This window comes from Populus euphratica, unplaced genomic scaffold, assembly GCF_000495115.2.
Source record: "Populus euphratica unplaced genomic scaffold, PopEup_1.0 scaffold8.1, whole genome shotgun sequence".
NCBI lineage: Eukaryota > Viridiplantae > Streptophyta > Magnoliopsida > Malpighiales > Salicaceae > Populus > Populus euphratica.
The window spans coordinates 431,002-447,324 of NW_011499855.1; the positions used below are offsets into that span (position 1 = coordinate 431,002).

A 16,323-nucleotide genomic window follows, 5' to 3' on the forward strand; every position below is an offset into this window, starting at 1 on the left:
GAAGACAGTTTTAAAAAAACAAAGAACCAAAACATACGTAAAAAAACTAACATTAATTAACAAAGCATCCATGGCAAGCACGCAAGACTTTAAATTAAAAACATTATTTTTAAATGATAAATAAACTTAAAATTAAATTTAAAATCAATGATCATCAACTATGAATGATTATTTTAGATTTAATTCAGTTTTTATTAAAAAAATAATTAAACTAAACTTTTTTAAAAAAACTAAAACTAAACTGAAATCAATTCAAATCAATTTATTTTGGTTCGATTTTGTTTTGTTCAGTTTTTAGGGCAAAAACTAGTTCAAATCAGTTTGACTTGTTTTTTGGGTTAACTTGGTTTTTTCGATTTAACTTAGTTTTTCCTGTTTCAACTTGGTTTGGCTCAATTTTTTCTGGTTTGACTAGTTTTTTTTCTGTTTTGGTTCGGTTTGATTTGATTTTTTCTATTTCAGACTTATAAAACTAAAACAGAATTGAACCGGTTGATTTTTTAAAATTTTAATTGGGTTTTTTTCATGGTTTGATTTTTTATTATTATTTTTTTTAATTTATTTTTAGTTTTTTTCTTACCTTTATTATGAATTTATCGATATTTTTATTTTAAAAAATATTATTTAATTATTTAAAAAAAATATCAAAAAGTCAATTTTCTCGTTTTATGACCCTGGCTGGTATTATCGATCTTCCAAACTATGCTTATTGCTTAACGGGTAAGTACAAAAACACGGGCCGGCCTTAGAGGACATTTACAAGCCCATGCTCGAAAACCTCTAGTTACGAGCATGCCTCTCTTTCTACGAGATTTTTTGTTAAAAAAAAATCAGGAGAATTCCATCTTCAATGCTCTCGGGCTGCAGCTCCCTTGACACAGCTGCTTCCCTCTCTTTCCTTCAACTGAGCTAACCGCACCATAATCACTTAACAGTACTAACAAGTACAGTGCGGGTCGTGAGTTTTGGGCTTGCAGTGTAGTTAAATTCTTCAACATGGTAACGATTTCTTTTTTCCCCTACAGCTCAATTTTCTACGGTTTTAATTTTTGCTGTTTCGGTGAAGTTTTCGAAAAAAATTTTAGGGTTTCAGATTAATAATTTTTTGAATTTTAGTCATATTTATTGCAATTTAAATGGTCAAGTAGAGAATTATTGTTAACCTAATTGTGATTTTAGCTGTTAATTTTAGTCACAGGTTTTCATTTTTCGGATTTTTGAGGTTTTATTTGCACATTTGGTTGTTTTTTTTAATTTGATCACCTATTTATCGCAATTTAAATGGTCAAATAGAGATTAATTGCTAACCTAATTTTGATTTTTTCTGTTAATTTTAATTACAGGTTTTTTTTTTTTTTGGTTTTCATATCTGGTGATTCTTAATAAATTACATGCTTCCATTTCATTTTTACTTTTTATTTGAATAATAATTTATTTATGTTGGTTTTTTATTTTTCAGGAAGAATTCAGGAGGGCTATATTGCAGTGTGGTCCAATTGAATCTTTTGCTCTCCAGACTGTTCAAGAATTTATTAAACCTCAGGTGATTAATTTTTTGTCTTTATTCAATTTTTTTTTTTGCGCATGGAGTGCCTGCTGATTGCTGCCGTATGATTGAATGATGATCACAGAAGCAAACTAAATTAGTGCAAGATGAGAATCAATTGTTGGAAAATATGCTCCGGACATTGCTTCAGGAGCTCGTGGTATGTTTTTTTTTTTGTGCTGCATATTGAAGGGGCAGTTTTTTTAGTTAATATTGATAATTGTGGATTTTCTTTTCTTGTTCATTTTGTGTGAGCTGAGAGATTTTACATTTTTTTATGCAGTCATCTTCTGCGCAGTCGAGGGAGGAAATAATGTTGTATGGGAAGTCCATTGATGATGGTGAAGACTCACATGGTCAAATTCCTCGTCTGCTAGGTATATGCTTTTAATTGTTATGTAGTTCCTCTGCTCGTGCTCAGGATTCTGAATTAAGTTGTGTTAAATTGTGATGAAGTGTTCTACAAGATTAAATAAATAAAAAGTGATATAATTTGATTTCTTCATTAATGACTGGTGAAAAATATTTTTGAGTTGGTTTGATTTGAGCATTCCCCTATAGATGCAGAGTGTTACATAAAATAGGACCTGCATATTGGTTCTGTGAGAGCTGGTTTATTGTGTTGCCTCCATCTGGTTTTTAGTTGATTGAGAGAATCCATGCAAAATAGAATTGCTTAGTTCTGCAAGAGGCTATTTACTTTTATCAGTTCTTTTCCACATAGGCTTCCAATAAATTGTGAATTGGATCTAAGATGAAAATTGATGTGGATTGGGTCTAAGACAAAAATTGATTAATGTCCACATGGATTACAAATTTTGTGTTTCATCTTGGTTTATTTTTGAACAGCTAAACCAAGCAAGAGTAGATTATATTTTAACACTTATTGACATGATATACAAATGTGCAAAACTATAGAAGTGCTGGTTCACAGACATTTTTGCGCCTTTCCTTTACAGAAATTTCATGATTTTAAAATGTAATTTGTTAGACAAAACTGGACCAAAAGTGCTCCCACGCGCTAGGTTCTGGTGGATGGAGCTTGAAAGAGTTCTGCAAATCCTTGGAACTGTCATCTTTGTGATGTTCCTTTCAACTTTGAGTTAATTTTGCTTGTGTCATGCAGTGCTCTAATTATTGCACGGATTGTTGAGGGGTTGATGCAAGAGCTATAGATTCCAGAAGTATAAATACTGTTGAAAATCCCTCTTTAGCAAACCATTCTTTCTCTGGGACAAGACTTGACAAGACTCCTAGAAGTTGTCTGAATTTTCTAACTGATATTTTAGCAGCGAGTGACCAATTATCATGCTTGGCGATGTATTATTCTTCTTATTTATGATTTTATATTATAACATCAATCTCAAGGATTTCTTCTGGTGGATTTGAATAGGGCTTGAACAAATGATGTAGCTGTTTCATTACTTTTTGCATATATCTTATTAATTTATAATTGCTTTTCAAAGTTTTAACTTCTTTTTGGGCTACCAGATGTTGTTCTATATCTCTGTGAGAGAGATTTTGTTGAGGGTGGTATGATATTCCAGTTGTTGGAAGATTTGACAGAAATGTCTACAATGAGAAATTGCAAGGATATTTTTGGTTACATAGAGAGTAAGCAAGATATACTTGGAAAGGTACATGCTTTCAGATTGTTCCAAGTTTTTGTTTATATTTTTATCCATGTTCATGATTTTGATTAGACTCTCCAACACCAGTCCTGCATATTCAATTGCAACTAACCATTGTGTTTATTTTGATGATTGCTTTTCATACAGCAAGAACTTTTTGCTCGTGGAAAACTTGTGATGTTGAGAACATGTAATCAACTTCTCCGACGCCTTTCAAAGGTAGTTTAATGTATTGATATATGTGGTACATACATAAGCATAATTTCTTGTAAGCTAACCTGTGTCAACAAAAGAATTTGTATTGGCTCTGTCTTGACTATTTCACATTAGGGGATAAAAGCTCTTTATCATGATGGAACTTTATGAGTTCTCTTGTTAGGAAGAATCTGTCCAACAGTGATTTCTGGGTAATGCTGAATGTGGATGTAGCTATTGATTAAGTTAATTAGTTCTTTATCTTTGACATTCAATGATCTTTGTAGATTGTGATTCTATGATGAATAAAATATAAGAGTGCTCATATGCGGCAATCTGAACAACAAAGTCAAATTTGCTTTTGTTTGAAGTACAATAATACAGTTGTAACTCCTTTTAATTGCTTTCCCTTCTCTTCTCTTTTCTTTTGTTTCCAAAATAAAGGAAAATTTGACAGGGGCTACTCCCTACTGTTTATGTTTTTTCCTTAACCTTTGGTTCCAACATATGAGGGGCGACTACTTACTGTTTCCTTAACCATTGATTCTAATATTATAACTTTATAGGCAAATGATGTCGTGTTTTGCGGACGAATTCTGATGTTTCTAGCACACTTCTTTCCACTATCTGAACGTTCAGGTATGTATTTATTTTCAGCTTTTGTATTTCGACAGCTAGTGCTGTCATTGGATTAATACTTCACTTTGTTTTGCTTAATGGCTGCAGCTGTAAACATTAAAGGAGTTTTCAACACATCAAATGAGACTAAATATGAGAAAGAGCCACCAGCTGGTTCGTCTTAGCTACAGAAAACTTCAGTAAACTTTGTATTGACTTGTCTAGTACCGCTTAACTTTATTGCGGGATTGTATGTACTGATCTTTGTCGCTTCTTTTCAGCCATTTCTCTTGACTTCAATTTCTATAAAACCATGTGGAGTTTACAGGTAAACCTTGCCTCTACAATCACTGTTAGTTTCGTTACGGATTCTATTCTCTTTACCCAAACATGTGCTTACCGTACTCTGACAAAATTTCTCTCTTAACTAACCTGGGGTTAGTTATGTGATAAACTACATATGCATGGTAATCAATTCAAAAAGGAAGCACAATCATGCATTTAGTTCCATCTTCTTATGGTGAAAGAAATAAAAGATGCAAGGAAAAAAGATAACTTCAAATTATTTTAATTTGACTTTATATTGTGTATATCTTATTTTTTTCTTTTAAACCTAATCTATTTAAGATTTTTCAAGCTTAGGAATCTTAATACTATTAAAGACGTGGTATATTGGGGAAACTAGGAAATTAACTAGGAGTTCTCTACTATGTGTGTTTTGCTTTTCCTATTTTGGCTTTCTTTTTCTTCTTTTGCTTTGCACTATTAGGATTTTGTTGCCCCTAAGAGGATCACTTATTCTATGTTTTCTCTAGGACTTTGATAGTGGAATTGTTCATTATTTTGGTTTAGTTTGAGAGTTGCTGCCTAGAGTATACTTTCTCTTAACTTTCTATGGGGTGTTTTCTTCTGTTTTACAGCTACTTACTGTAAGTACTCATACAAACTTGTTTGCTTGCTTTTTCAGGAGTACTTTTGTGACCCTTCCCTCACTCTTTCTCCAATCAAGTGGCAAAAATTCTCATTGAGTTTGATGGTGAACATTTATCTTTGTATTAAATGAGTTTTTATCTTTTTACTTGATATTAAATTAAATTTTTCTTTGTATTTTATTCTACCAAGTTTTTGTTGTACTTCTATGTTATCATTATAATGACATTTTTTAAAAAAAAAATTTGAGATACAGGTCATCTTGAATGCCTTTGAAGCTCAGCCTTTGAGTGAGGAAGAAGGAAGTGCTAACAATTTGGAGGAAGAGGCAGCATCATTTAACATAAAGTATCTCACAAGCAGTAAACTGATGGGTTTAGAGGTGACTGGTGTTTGAAACTTTTGTTGAACAATATAGGAAGAACATCTTGATCTAATGTTTAGCTTATAATTTTTTTTGTTTTTAAATTTTCCAGTTAAAAGATCCAAGTTTTAGACGCCATCTTCTTGTGCAGTGTCTCATACTGTTTGACTACCTTAAGGTAATGATGGCTGAATTTTCAAATTAAAGCCTTTTGTGTGCTGCTCATTTCTTTATTTATTTTGTTGTCTTCTTGCTCTACACTCTTCTGGTCTGTCATAATTGATTGACTCTATGGATTTTTTTGCAGGCTCCAGGAAAGAATGACAAAGATTTAACATCTGAAAGCATGGTTAGTGCTATTCCATCATTGATTTTGTAAGTTATATTACAATCTGCAAATTATTTGCACAAATGCACATGGATTGGACACTTGGGGCTCACGCGTGCAAAATTGATTCATGCTTGTGTGCACCTACTATTTCTTTTCATCATTGGAGTTCTGATATGTACTCATGTTTGAATATTTTGTTGCCAGAACATTCTGAAAGCAATGAATTTGATGCTGTATTTCATGAAATTCTCTTGAGATTTCTAGCATCAACATCTGAAAAAATTGAAATATTGAGACCTCATGCATGTGTTACTTTTCTCATGGCAAATGTTTGAACTGGTGGACAAGGATGAAATTTCGGAAAGTATCTAGTTATTCTTTACCTTTACTTTTGTGAAGTTTGAAGATTTTACACATGGCACAATCTGGATGTGCGAAGGTATTGCAACATTTATGTACTAGTCTACTATATTGATAAAACAGGCAGTTAGGGAGACTTAAGGTGAAATGTGAGTGTCTTTCTTTCAACCTTTTGTTAGAGAAGCAAAAGGATATTATCAGCGTTAAATTCCTGCTTGTGTGTTTCTTTACGTCCATTATGCACTTTGATAGATTGAAATCTGCATAAAAAACACACATCTCCTCCAAGTGCATTGCTTGGACATTCAGGACCAAACAAAAAGAATGATTTGTGTGACCGTAACAATCTTATTGTGACAGTCTCATTGGTCTGCAGCCTGACCGTAAGAGCATCCTGCTTTCTGTCCCTCTTCACCTTTCTCCCTTTATTTCCCCTTTGGGAAAAAAAGAAACTGCTTTGTCAAGAACACCATCCCTCCTGTACAATGTTACTTCATTCGTATTCTTGTCTGCTTGACTTGGATTATATATTCTTGTTGACGTGTGAATTATGCATATACGTGATGGATATACTGACCTGATTTGCTATGACAGTATACTTTCTCTTTACTCTAGAAAGAAGAAATAAAATCTCACGAGGAGCATGTAAAGAAGTTGCTTGAAATGACTCCACCTAAAGGAAAAGATTTTCTTCACAAGGTTGAGCATATACTAGAACGTGAAAAGAATTGGGTAAGAATATGCTTGCTCTCTCTCTATTAATAGTAGATATGCATGTCTATAGCCTCTGTCATGAGATGACCTTTTTATAGAATAATAAGTTCCCAGTTTTCATGCTTTTAGCTGTGGTGGAAACGTGATGGTTGCCCTCCATTTGAAAAGCAGCCAATAGAGAACAAGACAGTCCAAGGTGGAGGTAAAAAACGGTATGCAAGTTGATTGCTTCATGTTTTCCTTTCATGCTTACATTCATGACACTATACCCTTTTAGGAATATGTGCTTTGAGAATGATGTTGGAGATAGTAGGATAGCATTACTGGATTTGATTTTGCTGCCCTTCAGAATATTCAGTGGTTATATATAATGGGTTCTTTTTTACTGGATACAGATAATAGTTCATAAAACTTGAAAACTTAACAGCTAATATGATTTCACAAGCTCTGGTATGTGGTTCAATATGAAAGTTAGTGGTCTACATTGAAGTTTTGTGTAGATGATGAAGTTGAAAACACCTCTATCCCACTTTCTTATTTACACCCAGCTTTCTTTGGCAGACTACGTATCCTTTTTTTAAAAAAAAAAAAAAAAGAATGGAAGATATGGTTTTTAAATGCCTAATAATCTCAACCAAAAGTTTGTCTTTTGACCAAGAAAATTAGTGGAAAACTGTTCATGGTCAATTACATTGATCCTTTCAACTGGATCAATTATATCGATGGCCCTCATACTCATTATCTGTAAATCATATTTAGGCATCTTTTTATAATCTTTTATATATATATATATATATATATATTTTGCATACATTTTTTTACCACTGATGGCTATTTCACATTTCTGTTGAAAGTTTTCATCTATTCTTCTGAAATATGTGTTCTCTTCTTAATCCTCCAGTAGGCCAAGGTGGAGGCTAGGAAATAAAGAGCTCTCACAATTGTGGAAGTGGGCAGATCAGAATCCGGTTGGTCTAATTCACCAATTGAGTTGATGATTACAATATGCATACTAGTCATATTCTCCTTGTCTTTTCATTTTTCATTCTACAGCAAATCTTATTGCTTTGTGTTCTTGTTTTGCATTGCTGAATATTTTTATTCATGGCATCTGAGGCATGGTAACTTAAATTATAAGGATATATGTAGTCAAAATGCCAAAAGAAGCTCATAATAGTGTGATAGCCCAAGCAATCTATGGTTTTTCTTTCCTGTTGTTCATTTGTGAAGTTGTTTCATGTCGTGTTAGTTTAATACTTCAAGCTCATCAAGTTAGTACGAATGATTTTATTTACATGTCCAGAATGCCTTGACTGATCCTCAACGTGTTCGAACTCCTGCTATCACAGATTACTGGAAACCATTGGCAGAAGATGTAAGCACCCACCCTAGTATGCTCGTCCAAGTCAAATAAATTTCTTTATATTTGTTTTTTTTTTTGTGTACTTATCTTGATGTTTTAGCTATCTGAATAAGTTCCTTTATTTACTGAATTTATAGATGGATCCATCAGCTAGCATAGAAGCTGATTATCACCACAAGAACAACCGGGTAAGTTTTAATTCTTAAAATTGATGTTCGAACATCACATTTCGTTTATGGTTAAGACATGACTTTATATTCCATGGTTATGGTGCTATTGAATCATTTACTTTTCTACCATTTCAGTTAACTGCAAGTAATAATATTAGATATTACTATCTGATATCATTTCTAATGTGGTAATTAATTCTGGAATATATTGTTGTTGGGGCTAAAAGATTATATTTGTTGAAGATAAGGTAATCGTTGTGTAAGTTTAGAATTTTGGAAGCACTTCAAAAACATACTATTCTATAAATGTTTGGGAATATGAAAAACACAAACATAAATTGCCTAATGGATATAAATAAGGGTATCAGGATGTTAGATGGATGTCCTTTGAGGAATACTGACCACCTAAACTAGAAGAAAATAATGGGTAGCTAGAGAGGTGTATCATGGATTAAAAAACAGGGGGAAAAGGAGGTATGTCTTGTATAAAAGCATTGCAATGTATTGCTTGAACCTAATCTGATTATGGTTAGTTAATTTAGATCTTGGAGTGACATTTTCCCATGGTACTAAGGACAATTTTGTAGATCTAATGGGTGATATTATGATCAGTGTCTGGTTTGTGGTTTGTTGCACCTGACTATCAGGATATGCTAACACGCATGTTCTTGTGACTAACATGTCTTTTAGTTCCTCATCAAAGTTAATAAGTGAATACATGGACTCAGTATAAATGTTCCAATAATCTAATGAAATGAACTGTTTTATTGGTATCAATCATCCAGCTTTAATAATAGTTAGGACATTCACATGGTTTTGCGTGGATTCTGCATGAACATTGGATCATCTACATCTGCTCTTAGTTTTATGTCGAGTAGAGCTGCATGTGGCTCCCCAAATATTGAAGGCAAACCACATTAATGAATCATATGATCTCTATTTCTTGAGATAGGGACTGGGATGATAGGATAAAGTAATGAATGACCCCAAATTCTTATATTCGCACAAAGTTGTGTTGGGTTGAATGCTGTGTCAAAGTATGAACTTAATTTGATCTGCTAGTCAATAAGCACACAGGTGACTCCTCATTTTAGCTCTGTTTGAAGGTGAGCTTTGTTGCTGAAAGTTGAATTGTTATGATAAGTCATGTGGATTGCTGGCTGTAATTACCTCTGTTTTCCCAGGTTTATTGCTGGAAAGGTCTCCGTGTCTCTGCTAGGCAGGATTTGGATGGTTTCTCTCGAGTACGATTACAGCCAATATATTCATCATTTTTTTTTTCATGATATCTGCTGGCTAACAGAATCTACGGGGATTTTGTTGCAGTTTACTGACCATGGTATTGAAGGAGTTGTTCCTTTAGAACTATTGCCACCAGATGTCCGGTCCAAACACCAAGCTAAACCCAATGACAGGTCTAAACGTGCCAAAAAGGATGAGCCAAAGGGTGCTTCACATCAAGTGGAAGAAAATCAGGTATCTGTCTTAACATAAGCTCTCTAGTTCCATGTGGTAATTTGAATTTCTAATGATTTATTTGAACTGTTGCCCTTATTAGAAATAAAAGGGGATTTTTTTGTTCCAGTTATTATTTGAAGAGAATTAATTTTAATTATTTGTAGGGGTTCTGAATTGACTTTTAACTGCATGAAGCTTGAGTGTTTGTCCATGTAGAAATTTGCAGCTTCCTGATGAAATTACAGATTTCTAGTTAACATCAATAGGCTGACTTTCTGGAAACTGGATCAGCTCGATATTTTTCATCTGATTAAAATTACGATTCTTTCATAAATTACCATGGTCATCAAACATGTGGTGATTGACAGAAATGGGTTGACTGTTGTAATTTTTAATATGCTTACTATTACAGTAGATGTTTCATCTTGCGAGGAAATCTAAATCAAGTTCTGCTACTTAGCCTATTCTTGGTGCAAACGAGATGAGGTTTTTGCAACAGCCTGGACAGTAGAAGGTCCAATTTATGCAGAAAGATACTGGCAGTCTCGCTCATCAATTGTTTTTTGCATTTGCAGTTTAAGAGTCACTGATCAGACCCTGAGATGTTCATGATGTAAAAGATGACCAATCGATGTCTAACTCTTGAGATTTGGTGTATTAGGATGCTAGGTGCTTTATATATTGATAATGTTTCCGGATGCCTTAGGACACTGTTTTCTGGTCTCAAGTAAATGTGTTTTGCTAGATTGCAACACCTGCAAGCGAGATTGATGGTGAAGGAATCAGAACTGATCTTGAAGCCTCTGTTACACCAATGGACTCTGATGCCATGGCCACGACCAGCAATATTTCACAGAGCAGCACTCCTACACCAGATGAACATCAAAAGCAGAGCCCTGACATGGACGCTGGTCAAGAGGCAGGCCACATCGAAGCAGACGCTGAAGCAGAGGCAGGGATGATAGACGGAGAGACTGATGCGGAGGTAGATTTAGAAGCAGTCGGCTGATTTTGGAGCCACTTTTCATACCCCTGATGCTGGGCGTCTAAGTTGCTTGTGCAAAAGAATGTATCACTAGACTTAGATTAAAAGACACCGGGCATTTTATTAATGTTAGATCATTATCCTCTATTGCCTATCAGTATGCTACAACTCTCTTTCATTCCTCTTGAGCTTCCTTTTCTTTCTGGAAATGGGAAGGATGGGATTTGTTATGTTATAATTTTTATGAGCTGTCCAGAAATGTCGAGTCCTCTCGTTAGATTTTTACTCTCTTTTCATTTTATATTTTCCCAGTGAATTAATCAAATATTAATGTTTTTGAAGCCTGTGGAGGTAACTTCCATTTAGCCATTCATTTTACACTTTCCAAACTTTCTAAATGGAGGGCATTATTATTATTTATCAGCACAACACTGATTGGTTTTAGTGAGTTGAACTGAAATCCGAATGATACCAGTTTTTTTTCTCTCTCAAAACCGCATTGTTTTAGTTTTTTTTATAAATAAAATAAAGCGATCCAAGTTAACCAAACTCAATCCGGCTAACCCTAGCTTCGCTAGTTGAGTTTCATAACTTCGATTGCAACTCACTCATAACATTCGTATTCTAGCACTACAGATGAGAAGCTGCTAAAGATAAACAAATGTTGGCCTAAAGAGTGAAAATAGCTTCTGTTCTAGCACGCTACTTTAAGCTATTAAAACCTCCTAATTGTACAGATAAAACAGTGAGCAGAAAATCAAAAGCTTGCCTAGCCAAACCAAACCAAGCCACTTAAATGTCACAGACCACCTGGCAAACATGTTCTAAAGTTCTGGTAGCTTTCCACTAGTATTGTAACAAAGCGCCAAAAAAAAAAAAACCGATTGGATGATGAAAAATGAAAGGATCAAGAAATCCTCATTGAGCAGCAGTAATTCTGAAGCCACGACCTTCTCATGCTTTCTGCAATTAATATATCAAATGAAAAATGAGAAGCAAACACCAAGATAGAGAAGCCAACTTGAAGCTAGCACTAAGAGTGCGGTGCATGGTATCCTTACCTGCTGTACTGGAAGGTAGAGTTTAAATTCCGGTGGAAGTTCCTCTTCTGAGTATAGGCGATCAGAGAAATAAATCCTTCTCAGACGGCAGTTTGCATGAACCTGAACTCTTAAAGTCTCAACATAGTTGGTTCCATACGCCCTCCTAGTAAAATCAGCGAGATTCAACTGGATTTGATTCCAGCCTTCATCCAACTTCAGTGGCATGGTGCAGATGTATGGTTTCACCCTAGTGACAGTCTGCAAGATTCAAAGAATCATATCAAATTTAATGTCTATAATTCATTACAAAAAAAGGCACTGTGCATCAATAAGCTTGCATGTCCATTCCAAAAATCAAATCACTTGAGGTACAAGGACTATTGAACTACATCAATTTATCCTAAAGCAAGCATACCTTTTCAAAATATTTCAACTCAAACAACAATCTTACATGAAAACTTAAAATGTACACTTTGAAATTTTAATAGTCGTTATCCAGTTTTCCATTAATCATCCAACCATCTTATGACAGCTGAATTGATTGTCAATTTCGACTTAACCCTAAGCTTGGCATCACTCTGATACCAACTTGTAAGACCAATAATTTCCTCTAGAAAACTAAAATCAGTAACAGAGAATGACCCCCACCACACCCCATCTCTCTCTCGAAAAGTGAACCACTCATCCAGACACACAGCTACACAATTCCTTCACCAGTTCAATGATTTATTAGACTCTGAAACTGTAGCCACATCGTCAAGTGCAAGATCTAGCAGCCATATTTATAAACCCCACAATGCCAGCAGATCATATAACGAGCAGTGGGTTTTTGAATTTGGATCAAGTTCCCTTATTATTCCTTTGACTTGATGAAAAATTCAATATGTAGTTTCTTTTATCATATCAACGAACTAAATAGACCTGTAATACATAAACCACATATTCTCTAGATAAAGAAACAAGAAAATAAGAAAAGAGGTCAGGAAAATGACAAACATCACAAATAAGGGCAAACTTACACACTTGAAAGTTGGAAGCCCGGAAGCGCCGCCTGACATTCTTATCATCCAGCACCTGAATCTCAAATGTGAAATATTTCTTCACATTCTTCACAATCATAACCAAAAATGGGAGTTTTATACCAAGAGTCGCTCCAGGGTCTGCAGGGCATGTGATATATGTGGACTGGATATTCGATCCAACAATTTCAAGCACATTGGATTGTATGTCTTCATCATGCAGTCGTTTTATATGGCCATTGGAAACTGTTAAAAGACTCCAAAAGAAGTTAGACCCAGCAAACTCAATTCTGGATAACTAAACTGTAATGCTGTCATCACGTTAAATGAAGAAATCAATTTCACAAGAATAACAACTACACCATATAAATGAATACATAATTTTTGCATCTATCACATGGAATTTAAAGTGGTAACTAGAATTGCTTCATAGTAAGAGCAACTATGCTTGCAAAAACACCATCGGACATTTTCCCTTGTCTCTAGGATCAGCAATTCTAAGATACTTGCTAAAAGATTGAACTGAGAATTCAAGAAAGTTTTCAATAATTTTCTCCATTAGGCATGTTGAATACAGATTTCAACATCGTTTCTTTCAACATTTGCTTCTCAATATCATAAATGTTACTTAAAAATATCAACAGGATTTAAGAAGCCCAATCATTTAGCGACTGGTGGTTTCATAATCGCATCTCATTCTTCACAGTATTAGAGTTTAAGTTCTACACAAAAGACCGAAATGGGAAAAAAAAAAACGCCCTCCTAGTTGGAGCACAACCTAAACATGCCTCATATCCTTTTGACATCACCTGTATGCATTTTGGTGCCTCGCAGAAAATAAAAGGTATATATGCCTCCTATACATATTGACATCAGTCATGCATTTTCAACCAAAAACAATCTATCAGTAGATTGAGAAATAAGATTGCTAGTGATTTGTAACATATCCCCAGCATAAGAAGAAAAATCTCAGAAGAGTTGCTATAAAGAAATGTCTTCCGCTACCATAATATATACCCCAGCTTGCCCCTGGAATATAAAGCAACAGAGAATATATATTTGTTTCAGGCTTTGGTATGATAATTTATATCTACAATAGACATCAATAGTCTTTCAGGGTCCATATCGGAAGCAAAGATCACTTATAATTTCAAACAGTAGAATGAGCTATAAGTGATGACCTTCCAGAACAAAGAAAGCAAAATTGCTAGATGAGCTCCATCTTGTGCTAAAACCAAAATCAAATGTAGCTAAATAAGAGAAATTCACAGCACTGTCACCAATAAATCCCGTAACTCACCTTCTTTATCCCATATCTGCAAAGGTTTGCTCCTAAAAAAATCCAATCAACACAGAGAATCAATACATAACATTAATATCCATATCCACAAATCCAACCGTCAATCAGACATATAACAACAAAATGCTTAAAATCAAAATCTACAACGTACCCAAGACTGTATAGGATCGACAAAAATCCAGACTGAAACGTGTTCTTAAACATCTTCAACAGATCACTAAACAAACTCAACCTGCAATGGAATATCAAAACCAACTAAGCCCATTAATAATAGCTCATAAAGTTAGTATCTTGCTAACCATGATGACACAAAGCAAGAACGAGAAGTGGGTTTATTTTGTTTTCAAAAAACAAGAAACCCCACCACTTTTTAAGTTTAAAAGACCATTAATACAATAAAAGTAACTCAAACCCAGGAAAATATAGCTGCCCTAGAATTAGATGATTATGAAATAAAAGACATGAGCAGGTACCAGCCAGTTTGTTTCTCGAGAAAATTATTTTGCCGCGAGAAAAGATATCCCGGGTCCTTTGCTTCTCTGGAAGACTCGACCTTCTGGTGAAACTTTTTTTCCCTCACTTTGTCTCGATTAATGTATTGTCGTTGTTGTGGTGTGCTAACTTTGGGTTCTGTGTAGAGATCCATCTATGGGCCCGATGTGGTGTTAAGTGAAGCCTGAAGGCCTTAAGATATGGACTGTTATTCGGCCCAGTAGATTATGCAGACCCTCGAAGACTTGTTCCTTTTCATTTATATTAAATTTTATAATCGTAGTGCTTAGTTATTGTTTCAAAACAAAAAAAAATAGAGGATAATGGAAACAGAGAGAATATATCTCCTTCTACCTTTATTTTAAGAGAATTAGAGATTCGTCTCAAAAATATCATGAAAACAAATTTATTTTATATTACTGTTTATTTTTTCAAGCAAACAAGTCTATTTCCTCACTATTTTTTATTTTTTTTATATTTCAAGATAATAATCCGATGCTATATATATATATATATATTTAGGTGATAAGATTCTTATAATATAGATATAAAGTACTTACATGTGTGTTTTGATGATAGGATTAAAAATATTTTTGTTTTTTTTCCTTTAGAGTTTTAATATTATGTTTTTAAGACATGTTTATATGTGTTTTAAAAGTATTTTAAAAAAATAATATTTTTTAATTAATATATTATTAATTTTTTTAAACCATTTTAATATGCGGATTTTAAAAATTATTTTTTAAAAATAAAAATATTATTAATATATTTTTTAAATAAAAATAATTAAAATCACACCCCAAATACACTTTACTAAAGAAATAAACCTCAATTTCAAGTGGGTTAAAAAAAGAAAGAGTGTGATTGAGAGATTATCCGCAAGTCCAGCTCACAGTTTATGATAATTTGTCTGGCTCAAAACTGCATCTGTTTTCGCGTTAACGACAAAAAAAGGCAAGTAAAATCAACCATGAATTTTTATATATATATTTTTCTTGTTTGAAGTGGACTTTAAGCTTATGTCTGGTCGGAGTTCTAAAACCAACATGATAAATATAAATAAAAAAACAAAACAAAACACGGACATGATAAATATAAATAAAAAAACAAAAAACAAAACAAAACACAGATATAAAATAAAATCTCTTTATAATAATTTTAAAATAAGTTTTTTATACTTCTATAACCAAAAAAAGACCTGCCCTTGTTTTTATCGTCGCCATCCTTGTATTTTTTTCCTGCAGTGTATCATTTATTGTGTACATCAAAATAATTATTTTATTTTTATATTAGTATATTAAAACTATAAAAAACAATTAATTCAATATTTTATTAATAAAATGTATTCTTAAAACAAGTCAAAAAAAGAAGCTACCCGTGTTGCCAGACATTGCCAGATAAGGAAGAAAAAATTGCCCTCAGACATGCACTAAAAAAGGAAGCAAACACACTCCTACCTCAGCAACGAAGAGGACGTGATGTTCATCTATGTGTTCTTCTCCAAACCTGGGATTTGGTTTTAATTTCCAGATAAAGACAAATCAATCAGTGTCACCTTTTTAAAGCCTTTGAATTCTCCCACCATGGGGATTGGAGATGATTCTGTCGATTTGATTTTCTTTTCTTGGCTACATATACTTGCAATTTGTTTGGCTGGCTTCTCGGAAAAAGCTAGATGTTGATCTTGATTTTACAACTCGCAGCTAATTAAATTAGGCGGGTATCTCATTCGTTAATGGTAATTGTTTTTTAGGATAATATTTTTTTATTTGTTTTTTAAAATTCATTTTTATATTACTGTATC

General features: G+C 33.7%; 2 protein-coding genes across 2 annotated transcripts; one reads left to right on the top strand and one right to left on the bottom strand.

The window, feature by feature from the left end:
- Positions 1–803: 803 nt before the first annotated feature.
- Positions 804–10,903, top strand: LOC105122821 (THO complex subunit 1-like). Its single transcript, XM_011022130.1, has 21 exons — positions 804–999; positions 1,460–1,543; positions 1,632–1,706; positions 1,830–1,923; positions 3,038–3,183; positions 3,325–3,396; positions 3,939–4,011; positions 4,099–4,164; positions 4,272–4,318; positions 4,958–5,026; positions 5,177–5,302; positions 5,397–5,462; positions 5,592–5,633; positions 6,591–6,707; positions 6,819–6,901; positions 7,591–7,657; positions 7,993–8,064; positions 8,190–8,240; positions 9,407–9,466; positions 9,549–9,698; positions 10,426–10,903. Exons 1-21 carry the CDS (start codon positions 997–999, stop codon positions 10,687–10,689), a joined length of 1,827 nt encoding a protein of 608 aa, XP_011020432.1. The 5' UTR covers positions 804–996; the 3' UTR covers positions 10,690–10,903.
- Positions 10,904–11,260: 357 nt separating this feature from the next.
- Positions 11,261–14,622, bottom strand: BUG22 (cilia/flagella-associated protein). Its single transcript, XM_011022137.1, has 6 exons — positions 14,501–14,622; positions 14,179–14,259; positions 14,028–14,059; positions 12,732–12,973; positions 11,727–11,966; positions 11,261–11,628 (listed from the first exon to the last, which is right to left on the bottom strand). Exons 2-6 carry the CDS (start codon positions 14,229–14,231, stop codon positions 11,620–11,622), a joined length of 576 nt encoding a protein of 191 aa, XP_011020439.1. The 5' UTR covers positions 14,232–14,259; positions 14,501–14,622; the 3' UTR covers positions 11,261–11,619.
- Between the last annotated feature and the right edge of the window lie 1,701 nt (positions 14,623–16,323).

Bases quoted from the DNA above. Each gene is read 5' to 3' on its own strand.
- LOC105122821 (XM_011022130.1), top strand. The intron at 1,707-1,829 runs GTATGTTTTTTT...TTTTTTATGCAG, and splicing joins CATTGCTTCAGGAGCTCGTG to TCATCTTCTGCGCAGTCGAG. The intron at 5,027-5,176 runs GTGAACATTTAT...TTTGAGATACAG, and splicing joins AATTCTCATTGAGTTTGATG to GTCATCTTGAATGCCTTTGA.
- BUG22 (XM_011022137.1), bottom strand. From the start codon at position 14,231: ATGTTTAAGAACACGTTTCAGTCTGGATTTTTGTCGATCCTATACAGT. The intron at 12,974-14,027 runs GTGAGTTACGGG...GTCTTTTAACAG, and splicing joins GCAGATATGGGATAAAGAAG to TTTCCAATGGCCATATAAAA. The intron at 11,967-12,731 runs GTGTGTAAGTTT...TGAATCTTGCAG, and splicing joins TCCGGGCTTCCAACTTTCAA to ACTGTCACTAGGGTGAAACC.